This window comes from Melozone crissalis, unplaced genomic scaffold (genome assembly GCF_028551555.1).
Source record: "Melozone crissalis strain CALT ecotype California unplaced genomic scaffold, PUWL_Pcris_2 ptg000068l_1, whole genome shotgun sequence".
Classification (NCBI taxonomy): domain Eukaryota; kingdom Metazoa; phylum Chordata; class Aves; order Passeriformes; family Passerellidae; genus Melozone; species Melozone crissalis.
In genome coordinates this window covers 11,484,137-11,497,787 of record NW_026535846.1, presented here as the reverse complement: position 1 = coordinate 11,497,787, position 13,651 = coordinate 11,484,137, and the positions used below count along the sequence as shown (strand labels likewise).

General features: G+C 39.8%; 1 protein-coding gene across 2 annotated transcripts in view; it reads right to left on the bottom strand.

The window, feature by feature from the left end:
- Nucleotides 1–13,651, bottom strand: part of ACSL4 (acyl-CoA synthetase long chain family member 4) — a 37,163-nt gene that overhangs the window by 5,557 nt on the left and 17,955 nt on the right. For both annotated transcript variants that reach the window (XM_054289578.1, XM_054289576.1), the window contains exons 2-13: nucleotides 11,984–12,028; nucleotides 9,233–9,744; nucleotides 8,752–8,929; nucleotides 6,965–7,074; nucleotides 6,742–6,880; nucleotides 5,236–5,386; nucleotides 4,002–4,125; nucleotides 3,174–3,245; nucleotides 1,459–1,598; nucleotides 840–1,012; nucleotides 558–632; nucleotides 139–330 (exon numbers count right to left, since the gene is read on the bottom strand). In XM_054289578.1, coding sequence (XP_054145553.1) covers nucleotides 139–330; nucleotides 558–632; nucleotides 840–1,012; nucleotides 1,459–1,598; nucleotides 3,174–3,245; nucleotides 4,002–4,125; nucleotides 5,236–5,386; nucleotides 6,742–6,880; nucleotides 6,965–7,074; nucleotides 8,752–8,929; nucleotides 9,233–9,583 — 1,705 coding nt within the window. In that variant the 5' untranslated portion in view covers nucleotides 9,584–9,744; nucleotides 11,984–12,028. The remainder of the gene's footprint in view (nucleotides 1–138; nucleotides 331–557; nucleotides 633–839; nucleotides 1,013–1,458; nucleotides 1,599–3,173; nucleotides 3,246–4,001; nucleotides 4,126–5,235; nucleotides 5,387–6,741; nucleotides 6,881–6,964; nucleotides 7,075–8,751; nucleotides 8,930–9,232; nucleotides 9,745–11,983; nucleotides 12,029–13,651) is intronic.

The following is a 13,651-nucleotide window of genomic DNA, read 5'->3' as shown; positions in this document are numbered from 1 at the left end:
TGTAAATAGGTAACCTTAAATAGATTAGCCCAGGCAAAGCCAACAGTATTAATAACATGTTTATAATTATGGTTAGTCATATAATACATATATAACAAATATTTATAATACATGAGGGTATCAAAAACTGAGACCCACCTATGATCTGCAGACACCCATCAGGATGAAATTCCCCAATATCTCCTGTACAGAACCATCTCTGGCCATTCTCATCAACAGTAAACTCTTCTGTTGTCTTCTCTTCATTTTTAAAATATCCCATGGAGACGTTGGGTCCACCAATTATAATTTCACCTCTAGGATTAGGCTTGTCTTTATTTGTATAGCCTCCTGAAAACAACACAGTCCCAAGCAATTATTTTTAACTTCTATATCCTTCTGCCAAGAAAATACTTTGAAACTTCAGTTTAAAGTTAAAGCACACTAGCTGATGACTATTATCAAAGATAAAGAACAATTTCTTCATATGTTACACCTAGCTAAACAGATTGGCAAAGATACCACCTAGGCAGAGGCTGAATTAATTACTCTGAAATCAGAACAATTACTGCTCTCACCTTCTTGCCAGTCTCTCAGTTTTATTTCACAACAAATAAGAGGAGCTCCAACTCTGCCAGTGCTGTAATCAGCAACTTAGGGAGAAAACAAGAAAGAAAAACAAGATTTTTTTGTTATTTGAAATATGAATAGGGTGTATCTTATCTCAAGTTACTTTACTGCAGAACTACAACTGTACTATTATAGCTGTATTTTGACTTTTTAAAAAAAAATTAAGAATCACCAAACACCCATATATATCTATTTCTGCACTTCTGTATTTCCACAGGTGTTTCAGCTACCTTCTGTAATGGTTCCAGCTCCACAGGTTTCTGTCAGTCCATAGCCTTGCCCAACAGGACAGCAGAAACAGATGTTCATGAATCTCTGTGTCTGAGGCGAGAGTGGTGCTCCTCCAGAAAGCATCATTCGGACATTCCCTCCCAGCAGGGCCTTGACTTTTTTAAACAACAGTCTGGAAAGAAGGCAAAAAGCATTAAAAATTATTCACTTAGCCCACTCTTGTAAGAAGAGACAAACCTTCTTCCTCCCTTCCTATCTGGAACGCCTCAAAAATTAACTCTTCCCCAGATTTTAGTAGACAGCAGGGCTAATCAAACCCATTGCCTCTTGTGTAACACTTGAGGAGGCAGAGTTCCTGTAGCTTAACAAAAATTCCAGTTTTATCATTAAAAAAAAAAGCAATGCAATGAAAATGAACCAGGCAGCTGCTTGGAAGATTAGTCATTACCATGAAATATCTCAGCTGTTTCCAGTAAGAACTGGGACTAGGTCAGTTACTCATTAGATGTTATTTGCATGGCAGATGAGGAGTGTCTGGTAGCTCAGAGGATCATTCTTTTACACTGTCCTAACAGACCCCAAGGCAAAACACACCCTTGGCCCAAGAATGCTACTTACATGTTACACAGAGGTGCATCATATCCCCTCTTGATCTGCTCCAGTTTGTAGTCATAGCCTATCTTGAACAGAGTTCTCTGAATGTAGTTCATCTCTTGAACTTTACTCATGACGTTTTTGTAAATTCTGTCCATTATCTCCTACAAAGTGTAAAAAAAAAAAAAAAAAGATCACATGGAACAGATTGGCATGTGTAAATTAAATCTCATGTCATAAGTAACCCCCCTCCCCCCAACTATCCTTCCTTTAAAATTGATAACAAGAGTGAAATCTTCACATTATGACATTAGGCAGTGCTTAAGTGCAATACCTTTAACATGTGATCAATGAGCCAATGATTTATAGACCAGTGCAGCTTGGAGCTATTTACACCTGAACCTGTACTCAAACTGTGACAAACTGATTTAGAAAATTTTAAATTCAAGTTTAACTCAATCTCTTTGCTAAAGGTTGGTATATTCCCCTCCTGCTTGGGAGTGCTGATGCTGTACTTTACCCACAGCAATTGTTAAGTGCAAGGGAGTGAACTAAGAATTCATTGCACCATTTCCTTTTCCAAGAAAACTCTTCAAATTTCAGAGAAACATGGTTGCAGTAATTCTGATTATCTGACAAAAATCCACCACAATTCTGTCACCAGACCAAAGATTAACTTCCATTAAAATAATAAGCTTATGGTCACCCAAATACACAGAACCTAAAACATTGCTCAGGCTGGTAAAGTATTTAATAGAAGTTTAAAGATTGGCTCCTTCAAGTTGGTTTTGGAGCACAATGTTTTGAAGTATTTATGTGACTTCTCTCCATGTAATAAATTTAAATGGATATTTTCCAAAAGGTTGGAGTTCTCAGACATACTTATTGTCACTCTGTTAATTATTAAGAAGATGACCAAGCCTCTTTATGTGCTTATGATTTTATAAAACAAAAGAATGCAAGTGACTTATTGATTTTAAAACTCTTGGCTATTCTAAGATGTTGCAGAACAACCAGATCCAACCAAAACTCAGTATTCCTAAATTAGATTACATCCTCCTACTCACTCCCCACACCATGTGGCACACCTAGTGCTGCCAGTTTTATGAGCCACAGATGTGACAGGATGCTAAAAGCAGCACCTGTGATGGCAGCACATGTGGGGAGGGCCTTGGCACCAGAAAGACACAAACATTTGTGGAGTTTCTGGGTAGCACCACAGCCTTGTGGAGTGCAGGAGCCTGGTCACTCCCAGAGCAGTGGAACCTGCAGAAGCAGGAGGAGTTCCAGCCTCCTGATCTTTCCTCTGAGAGAAGGTTCAGCCTGGCCTGCCAGCCCTGAGAACAGCAGAGAGACTCAGCTCAGTGTTATTTTGACATGAGCCAAATATCCCTGGTTTTACAGTGGATTCCCTCTTGGCCAGCACCACCCTGCTTGTCCCTCTGCAAAAAGGAGTTCCAGACTGACTGTGTCCTATTGTTGTGTCAGTAGCCCAGTAAAGCACCACTTGTGACTACTGAAACATTGACAGGTTTGGATCAAAAAGGATCTTGGCTTTAGTACAGGCAGACTCTTGTGCTCATCAGTCCAATCCACCAACAGCTGCAATGTCTGTTTGCTCTTTCCCTGTTAGTGACAGTTACTTACATGTGAAGAGCAAAACATGTTAGTAAATACACTTTTCTAGCATAAAAAAGACAGAAATTTTTTGCTGGACATATCTGCTTCTGCATACTTACAGGCACAGCTGCCATCAGTGTAGGTTTAAGTACAGTACAGTCTCCTTTGCTTCCCTTCTTAATTTTACTTGACTGTAATAAGGAAAAAAATATAAATTTATGAAGCTGAAAAGGAAACAGTGCTTGAAAACTGAAGAACTAACAAAAGGAGGAGATATATTAGCATGTAATTTGTTCAAGTATCTTCCCCTGTTCCTGTGTCATTTTGCCCCCATTGTTAAGGAAAGGGTAATGATCTATTTCAACCAAAACACTCAGTCTTTTACAGGTTCACTTTGTTTATCTTTCTCTTACTTCCTCCCTCTACTACTTGCTTTCTCCTCCATCTTCCTTTGGGAGCTTGTTTTGCTTTATGCAAATCTTTCTACAAGCAAACATACAGAAGTATCTACTCTGGCTAATTTCACTCTCATTTATCTGAACTGCTAAAGGGAAAAAGGCAAAGGACCAAATAGAAGATTTGCAATAACTGGATAAAGAACTGATAAAGTGAGACCAAAACTTAAGATCACTTTAAACAGTTCAGCTGATCTGTTAAGAGCTGTTCTTCCCCTGTCATCCAGTGGATAATGCTATAGGCATTTCTTAGGATTGCTTTTAAACTTCCTAAGTATCATAAAAGCAAAGGTTTTAATAAAATTTATATGGTACAACCCACCACTGTTGGTCACCAGGGATGTTAATTCGCATCATTTTCTGAAAAAAATGTACATTTCTGAAGTGTACCATATACATCAGCATTTCTGGACTGAAGGAGGAAGCTGAGCAAGGAGAGAACAGGCTGCACAAGGTGAAGTTTGCTCCCCACCTTGCTCTGCTAGCCCTCACCTGATCTGAGAGAGTGAGAGGAGAGGAGTAACCAATCCTGCAGCCATAAGTGATGCAGGAAACTTCTGCTGTCAGTTCTAACACATGGGCCAGAGGCAAATAACCAATGTAAGTGTCCTTGGGTCTGGGAAAGAAAAAATAATTAACCATGAGTCACAAGTGGACTGAAAATGCCATTTAACCATTTTATTGTGTGCTTAGTTATTACTTATTGATTGACCTGGATCCCAGGTGAGCTTATTCTCCTGCACACAAATGGGTGTGATTTCAGCCACAGTATAGAAACAAACTGGGGAAATCTGCCCTAATGAAATCAGTCCAAATTACAGGATTTGCCTTGTTTTCTAGGAAACTCTGATTCCTTAGTCCTTTACTGCTACTTCCTCTCCTTGTGGGAGGTTTCATTTCAGTTATGAAATTAAGGATGAAATAATTACACTTTACAATAATGACCAATGATTTACAAAGCCCTGTCTGTCATTTTCTTCTAGGATACATTACTAGAAAGAGAGCTGATTACTGAAGTACTGAGGCTGGTTTCAGAAATTAATAGCTCAGAGATTTCTCAGCAAGAACCTCAGAGCTGTCACTGAGCAGCTTTCAGCACCCAGCTCTGGGTTTATATCCTCTCCCAACAGCAGTCTGGCATCAAAGCTTATTTCAGCTATTGAACCTTTTGTGAATGCAGAGACAAATACACACAGCTCCATGAAAAACTTCCTCAAGTGAAGGAATCTGCACTTGGTTTTACTGTTGTCAGTGCATACTTTATTACTTTTCTGCTCCTCCACTGAACTGTACTTTAGCAGATCCTGCAGCATGTGCACCCAGAGTGGTGTCTCCAGGTCACTGAAGTGCTAGGCCCTCACATGCTCATAAACTGATTGGAGGTGCCTGAAAATGTCTAAAAGCATTTCCCAAGTTGCACCAGAGGAGGAATCTCTCATCTAGTGGTATCCTCTGATACTCAAAAGTGCAAAAATCCATCACAGACTTACAGCTAAGGGTAATAAAAATAAAAAAAGAAGCAGCATGTGAAAAAACAGCTAGAAGGGCATATTTTTCAAACAAGGATAGTTCACACACACAGGACATATTCCTTATAAATTACAAAGTAGTGATCTCACAATAACACGAAGAATCTTGGTAACACAATGTCAGCAGCAGACACTATAAATGTGACACTTCTGGAGGTTGTTTTAGCTCTCTGTGCACAAGACAAAGTGTTTCTTACCCCAGTCCAGGTATTCTCTCACACTGTCCTGTCATCCCAGCTATTAGGTTTTTATGCATCATCATCACTCCTTTGGGTCTCCCAGTAGAGCCACTGGTGTACATCACTAAAGCCAAGTCTGTAGGAACAGGTCTGCTTGGCACAATGCTTGCTACAAAATTCAGGAGAAAAACTGTTATTTATTCTTTTCTTATCTACTTTCTAAATTATTTCTGTAATTAATCAGTATGCAAATGTCTGTAATCAGTGTGAAACAGGTGCTTCATGGAAGGCCAGCACAGCAAGCTGTGGCATGGTCAGTGCTGGAAAGAGCAGTCATCTGGTTTCAAGAGGAAGAGAGGGAAGGCCAATTTTGAAAGGAATGATGAGTATTTGAGCATCTACACAATCTGGGTGACACTTCTGTCATTGTGGTTTATAGCTGGCTGAAAGTTTCATAGAATGAGCCTTTTGAAGACCAAATAAAACTGTCAAAGGCAGCAAAGGGGAGAAAGAGTATGGATGACAAACAGCAAGGTGAGTGGAAAACAAAACAAAAAACCAACACCCCAAAAGGTGCAAGTCAGCTTTTCTGTCCATCAGTCTTTCAAAGCCAAGGTTGTAGAGGTAAGATTCCTTTTAACTCCCCCTCCTGACAGTTTTTTTTAAATTTTAAATAAACCTTCCTCAGGTAAACTGCAAGTTTAGTAGAAAAGCAGTAAGCTTAGAACACTTGACTTCTGACTTTTGTTTTAGTCCTCTTTATTCTCAGGATGACAATCATCAGCCTTCATGGCTTTCAGTGTCTGCAAGGAAGCAGGCTCTTCAGAGACTAAGCCCAAGAAAAACACCCCTTAGGGTCGCTGCAGGTCTGTATCAGCACCTCAGGCTGATCAGAGATAAGCAGCTGGGATCAATGTGTGCTTCCCAAAGCTCCTTTGCCACTTTATCTCCTCCTTTATTCCAGAGAGAGCCGTGGTTAATTACAGACTGCTGATGTAAGGGGAACAGATCATTAGGGCTGGGTTTTCCTTCCTTAAAGCAGATGTTTACAGTCACTCCTGGCTGCCCAATGGAGGAAGGAATGTTACTGTTATTCCCCTAGCCTTAAGTGCTTTTTAGCTAGGGCTTGGTTAAGATAATGGATATTTTCAAGCAAAAAAAATCAAAAAAGTTTTAAGCGTTTTCTCCTCTTATTAAAAATAGTGACAGTAAGATAAATAAAAGGTAAGAGTAGCAGAAAATGAAACATTAAACCAGTTTCTATTTCACATCCTAAAACCAAGATGAAGTATTAAATTATTCTGGTTATGGTTTACAAGTTAAAAACAAAGTTTTATCCTGACACATGAACAAAAGATATAAAACAAGTGTTTTGTTCATTTAAGGGGAGCTGGAGGATGAACTGGCAACCTGCCACTGCCTTTGTTGGTGACAAAGGCCACCCTTTGCTGGGTGGGGGGTTTTCTGCTACACAGGTGCAAACACTGCTTGATTAGTCAGTCCTCTGTGAAGTGATGCACTTACAGTTTTCTGGTTTGGCTCCCAGCTCTTCTACTGTCTGCATACTATGAATCTCCACATTTGCAGGGTATTCTGATTTATTGACTGTCTTCTTGTCCACATAAATGATGTGTTTCAGACAGGAGACTTGTGGCAGTGCAGTCTACAGAAGAGAAATGAAATTTTTAGCAGTGTACTGACTGAACTGTAGGGTTGCTTATAGCAGGTGAAGATGGTACCACATTACCTTCAGTTTGCTCTCCAGGAGTTCCACACTGGTGACCAGGTATGATGCTCCACACTCGTTGAGACCATAGGTCACTGCCTCTTCCCCCAGGGTGGCATAGAGAGTGACAACTGTCACAGGGATGGGACAGGACATGAAAGAAGGGTAAAAGTAAAACTAAAAGCAAAAGCTCCTGCCTTAGCTTACTGGAAAGCACTCAGTTGGGAATTTTCTAATTTGGAAATAAAACAGATCAGAAGTTTTTGGCACAAGACACTTCTGGAACAAGGAGGACAGCTGGGCAAGAAGCAGGTCCTTACTCAGAGCATGGTCAAATACTGAACAGGGTTCCTGGACAGATGGGTGATGCCCCAAGACTGTCACTCTTTAGGAGGCCTTTGAACAATGCTCTAGGTAACAGGCTGTAACTTTCAGTCAGCCCTGAAGTTGTCAGGCAGTTGGAAGGAAACTATAATGGTCATCTACATCCTCACAAAATAATTCTCCTTTTTCTATAGCAGAAATTATCAGAACAAACAGATGCACCAAACCCCAACAATTTGTACAAAGCAATCCCAGAGTAAGCAGCTAAGAGCAGGTGTTCTACCCTTGAGCTCTCTGCAACCACAACTTAAAGCTTAAAGCTGGGCATGGCTACAGGCAGCTCTCTGCACACTGTCAGCTACTTTCCCTGCTTCCATGGAATTAGTGATGGCAGCAAGGCAGAGAATCAGACTAAGGAATCACACTGTTTTTTATGCTGCCAGATTATTTTAACCCAGACTGGCTACAGGAATGCCATTAAGTGCCTCCCAGGCACAATGGAGTTCACCTCTCCCCATTATCTCTCCACTGAAAAAAAAACCCCCATTCTTTAGTATCATTTGCAATCTCAAACTGAAACCTCTAAAGACCATTAAAGGAATTTAACAGTGCTGTGAGACAGGGTTCAGGCAGAACAGGAGAAAGAATAATATAATACAGCTATTTCTCACTGCCTTTCAAAGTCTAGGGATCCAGGCCAAATTAACCATAGTCTCCTACTTCAGTAGAAGTTCACCTCTTCCACTGCTGCCCCTGAGCAGCCTCTCTGCACACTCTGAGCTGCTCCTCACACAGGCAGCTACTACTGCTGCTGGGAGAGAGAGAGACAGCCCAGTGCAAGCAAAACAAAACAGGCTGTGGTTCACAGTGTGCTGTGTGCAAAATAGGCACTGGAGTGCTCAGTAACCACTGCAGCTCACCAAGCTTAACTCCCATTAGAGATTTCTGACCGCTTGAACAAAAAAAAGAAAAACCATACATAATTGTAATGAACTTGAGCGGCTTACAAATGTCACCAAAGCAGACCACCCACAGACTATCATATGATTTTGTTCACCATTCCTCTCTTCTGATAACCATTTCATCTTTTGGATATATAATCTAGGATATAGACAGAAAATACTGTAAAAACATCCCACATTTTGTGGGGAAGTACAACTGACATCTTAAATGCAACTACTGATATCTTCAGAATATTTAAAACAACCTGAATGGTAAGTGTACCATTTTGTCATTTTAACATCTACAACATAGCACAATAAAATCATAAAATACAGTTTCATAAGTACGAGCAAGTTAATTTTAGGGACATCCACAAAGCATAGGATAGACTGAAAGCTTCTAAGAATCAGACCATCAGCAGAGAATTTATGAAATTCTTACACCTCCAATGACAAGACTGGCAGAGTCAAACACTCAACAGCCAGATCTGTGCTGAGAACTGGCTCTAACACACATTAGGAGTAACCAAGCTGAGCACTCACGAGGGAAGTTGTACTTGAAGCAGGTGAGAGCCACAATCATCCACTCAGCTCGGGTCTCACAGAATATCACCACGGTGCTTCTGGGGGTCAGTCCCAGGGCACTCAGCCCATTCCCCAGGCGAGTGATTTTCTCATTTATTTCTTCATAGGATAACCATCTGTAAGTTCCTAGAATTAACTTGAGAGGAAAAAACAAGGAATTTCATGACAAGAAGCTTCTGGTATAGCTCCATTGGCTGATGTGAGTTGGTGCATAACGTAATGAGTACACAGTCTGCCATTCATTAAGAAATTGCTTTCATTTTACTTCAAGTAGAATAAAAGTGCATCCTCTATATTCTGTTATTCCTCAACTACCATAAAATGAATGGTTTATTAGATGATGACTGAGGAAGATCTCTAAAGGGACATGCATTGTTGAGGCAAAACACAAAGCAGCTCAAACCCAAGCCAGAATTAAGTAAAAAATTACAAGTTTTACCTTTTTGAATACTTTTCCATTTGGTTGCATTTCATTTTCTTCACTCAGAATTTCCCTGGTTCCAAGACAGTCCTTCTTCCCAAACTTTGCTAAAGCATGGTCAAAGAGCTTGTCCAGAGTGTCTGCTCCAGGGATGTTTATGTTTGCTAGAGAGTCCAGGTGAGTGACAGAGCGGTAGGGGCTCCCCGGCTTGTCCGAGATGGGTTTAGCTTTTACCCGCTTTGCCATAGCCTTTTTCTTCTTGGCATTGGTAAGAAAATACCAGGGAATAAATACCAGCACACTGTACAACCAGATTAACAAGTACACAGGCAGCAAGAGAATGGCACACATTTCTAGCCTAAATTTCATGGTGGGTATTTAAAAGAGAAACTCTCTTATGGAGTTCTGAAGCAGACAAGAGCAAGGCAGCAGTGCAGAGTGGTGCAGGGAGAAGCAACAGGAGGTGAAGGTAGAGCTGATTCAGAGCAGCTGCAAAATTTTAGTAACCTTTGAGAGCCAACAGTGGACACCTACGGGCGAAAACCAGTGCCAAGCAGAGAGCAGGAAAAAGAAAGAAAAAATAATTAAATTAGTAATATTATAGTCAGTTAATTAGTTTTAGTCCTTCTAAGAGCTCACTTCAAAAGCACCACTGCACAACAGAGCAGTGAACTGCTCTGGGAATGAAAGAAGACAAATCTTTTCCATACTTGTTTCTTGCATTCACAAATATTTACTTCTCACAGACTTTTCCCCACCATTTCTGTTTGAATAGTTCAGGACTGTTGAGATGAAGTCTGTCCTTCACAACATAATATTGTGTTTAAGCTACTTGAGTAACAACACAATTGTGTAATTATGGGAAAGGTCAACACTTGTTTTCCCACTAAATATTTGTACTACAGAGAAAAGGTACAGCAGATTGCTTTACTGCTTTTCAGAATATTCTATCAACCTTCTATTCAGCTTAAAATGTATCTTGATATACTCAAAAATAGTATATAGACTCAAAAGTCTACATGCTGTAATCTAAAAACTATATAATATTCCAAAACTGCTTTATTAACTTTGCTCCAGCAATTGCATTTTTAATCTTCTACTTTTCAACTCTGAATGTCAGACTCTTGGAAAGGGCTTATGCAGATTTGCTTTTCCAATTTCAAAAAGTACTTCAATACATGCATTTCAAACTCCAAGTATGGAAAACAGAATAAAATCTGACCAATTTAACTCAATTTAAAATAAAGTGCAATTTGGCAAGATTTTGTCTGCATGTCAGAAATCTTTCCTCATTAAGGAGAACTGGGCCTACATAAGGACTGGTGGTGAGTGGGAGAAAAACAAAACCATCCCAGCAAACCCCAGTCAGGGCCAGCCCACTGGCCTGGGTCCAGAGTGCCCTGGGTGGTTATCTCTAATGATGCTGACACATCACCCACGCCCCACTGGGGGGAAAAGAGAAGGCACAGGAGCAGCAGCCAAGGGCAGAACCTCACAGGGGAGCCAATGACACTGACTGCCACCTGCAGAGCCCAGGCTGCCATGGACACCATCTGATAAACAATGGATGAGAATAGGGAACTCTCAGGGCTCCATCAAGAATTAAAAGAACGTAGGCACACCTCAAAATACACCTTTATTAATATATTTGCCACCCTCAGGTGATGAGGGAGGCTACAATTAACATTTCAGGTTAAACAAGACAACTGCTACTTACAGCAGACAGAAGTTAACAGGTTGGTGGGTTATTTAACGAGAATTTCAATAGAAGCAGTTGTGTTGTAGCCAATATCAACAGCTTTAAGGTAATGTAAGACTGAGAGATCTGCAGATATTTAAAACAACATGACCACCACATTAATTTTGTAATTACAGCTACAGAATAAAATGACTATAGAATGATAGTATAATAAACTAAGCTAAGCTCGGACTTGTATGGATGGAAGTATTCTTTTCTTTTTATAAAAAAAATGAATGCTACATTCTTTTCAAAATGTCCATGTTTATTCTGCTCTGGTGAGCCTCACCATCAACCTCAGCAGAAAGGAGATCAGTTTACTTTCCAAAGCTCCAGTTCTCCAAAATGAGGCATTATTGGTTTACAACACAAATCTTGTATGATACTTTCATCCCAGTTAATTCAGTGCTCCAAAACCAGCAGTTGAGTCTGCATTTCAAAGACAAGCCACCATGGCTCTAAGACATGCTAAGGAAATGTCAGGACACACCCATGGTCACACATAATGCTACAAGTTAAAACAGACCCCAGGGGAACTCTGGCTGCTCCTCACCTTCCAACAATGAACATATCACCAGGCACACTGACTTGGATAAAAAGCAGAGTTGTTGGAGTACTGCAAACTATTTAACACAGTGAAACAGTACCACAGCTTTTCTTTGGGCTGCACAGGAGCTTGTTCAGAAGTGAAACTTCTGTGAAACACTACTGGCTAATAATCAAGAAGTGGCTAATCTAGAAAGGGAGGAGAGGAAGGTTGCATTTCTTTCATTTTCAAATTTCAACTTAATTTGTAATACTTTAAAAAGTGTTCCTAAAAACAGAAAACTCAGCTAATTTGCATATATTTGTAGTAATTTAAAAGAGAATCGCGTTTCTATCCTGGCAAAAATCAGTTGTAATTTTTAAGAGACATCAATTGGAAAAACTTAGCGAGTCCCAAAAAGACAACTGTGGCTTTTTCCTTTGAACATGCTCATGCAAACCTCACACACACACACACAGACACACACACACAGAGGTGTACTTACAAGGGGTCTCAGTGATCACTGAGGTTTTTTCAGTGTTGATTAGACCTACAGTAAAACAGAAAAAAGAACATATTAGAAATTGGGATGTTTTTTGCCTTGCAGAAGGAGGAATCTTTAGAACTTCCACCCTACTGCCCCTAAGAAGCACAGGCTGTGAATTCAGACAGAGGTGCAACACAGCCCATACAAGGGAGAGCAATTACAGTACAGGAAAAGATTCAGCTTCCAAACTACACCGGACAGACAGAGATGAAGCTGCCAAAAGGAGATTAACTTTTATGTGACACTACTTCCTCCCTTTTGTATTTATCACGTTCTGAATAAAATTATGAAGAGAAGCTTAATGAAATTTAATTACCAATGAAACCCAGAAAGACAAGGAAGAGACTTTCATATTGCATATGGTTCATTCTTCTCAAGGCAGAACAGGAAGCCCTTTGGCACTCTTGATAGATGAATATCAGTAGAAACAGGAACTCAGGACTACCCATGGCACACATTGCCCAAGAGAACATGAAGTGGATTTGGGGTATTGAGGTAAAAGAAGACTTTCCAGAACAAAAGCATGTTTATAGAGGCAGGGAGGCCTCCTTGGTCCCATGACCAGTGTAATAAAAGATGGCTGTGTGTAACTGCAGAGACAAGGCTCTAAGAGATCTACTGCAGAAAGCTTTAACTGATGTTTAACCTAGTTATATTTTAAAGGTCTTCCCCATAACTGTAAGATTTTAATCAGTTTTTACAGACTGAAACCGAGTTAAATGTCCCTTGCAATATTCTCCTACAAAGATTTTTTCTTCAAGCATAAAGAAGAGGTTCTAGAATGTTTTTAATTACTGGCATTTCCATGTGATTTTGATCCATTGCAGGATCATTCCAAACTCGTGCTAAATAAATATTTATAATCTCTTAAATATACTGCATATAACAGACTGACATACTCAACGTGCAAAGGTACCTCCATACCAGGAGTATTCAGTCAGAAGCCAAAATTAGCTACTCAAATTATACCTTATGACTTCAATCTCCTACTTAATGAGACTTTAAGATAAAGGATGAGATGCAATGCTCACGTCAATGCACCATCCAAGGACAAGGTAAGATTGTCTTGCTTCAAGGTAAGACAACTACATATTACTAAAGTATAACAGTCATGTTCTTCATAACTTTCCTCATTCCTTACAAATAAAATTTAGCATTCATGAAAACTTTCACAATAAAACTGGTATTTAACACTGAAATATTTAGAATATGTAATATTTTCTATTGGTTTACAAAGCTTATTATTTCTCTTGACTGTTGAACAGAAGCAGCCTCTTTAGATGCTTATCTAGCTGTTTTGGAAACAGCAGCTTCCAGTTCTTGGTGCAGGAAATGCATGTTCCCAGAAAGAGCAGTGTACGTCAGGCATGACTACGAGAAAAATGAAACCAAACCAAAATAGATGTTGTATCTATCTAGGAGAGCCTAGATAGCTGCTTTTCAGCATTTCCAAAGGATTTTCCTCTGGTGAATCAGCTTCTATCAATTCTGAAGTGGTCTGGAGTTCATTTAACCTTTGCAGTGACATGTTACAGTGTTCATGCTGGAAACCTCACTCATGAGGGAATGTTTCACTTACGGCTTTTATAGGCTGGGTGTTTACAAAAATTCTACAGTCCAAGTTTA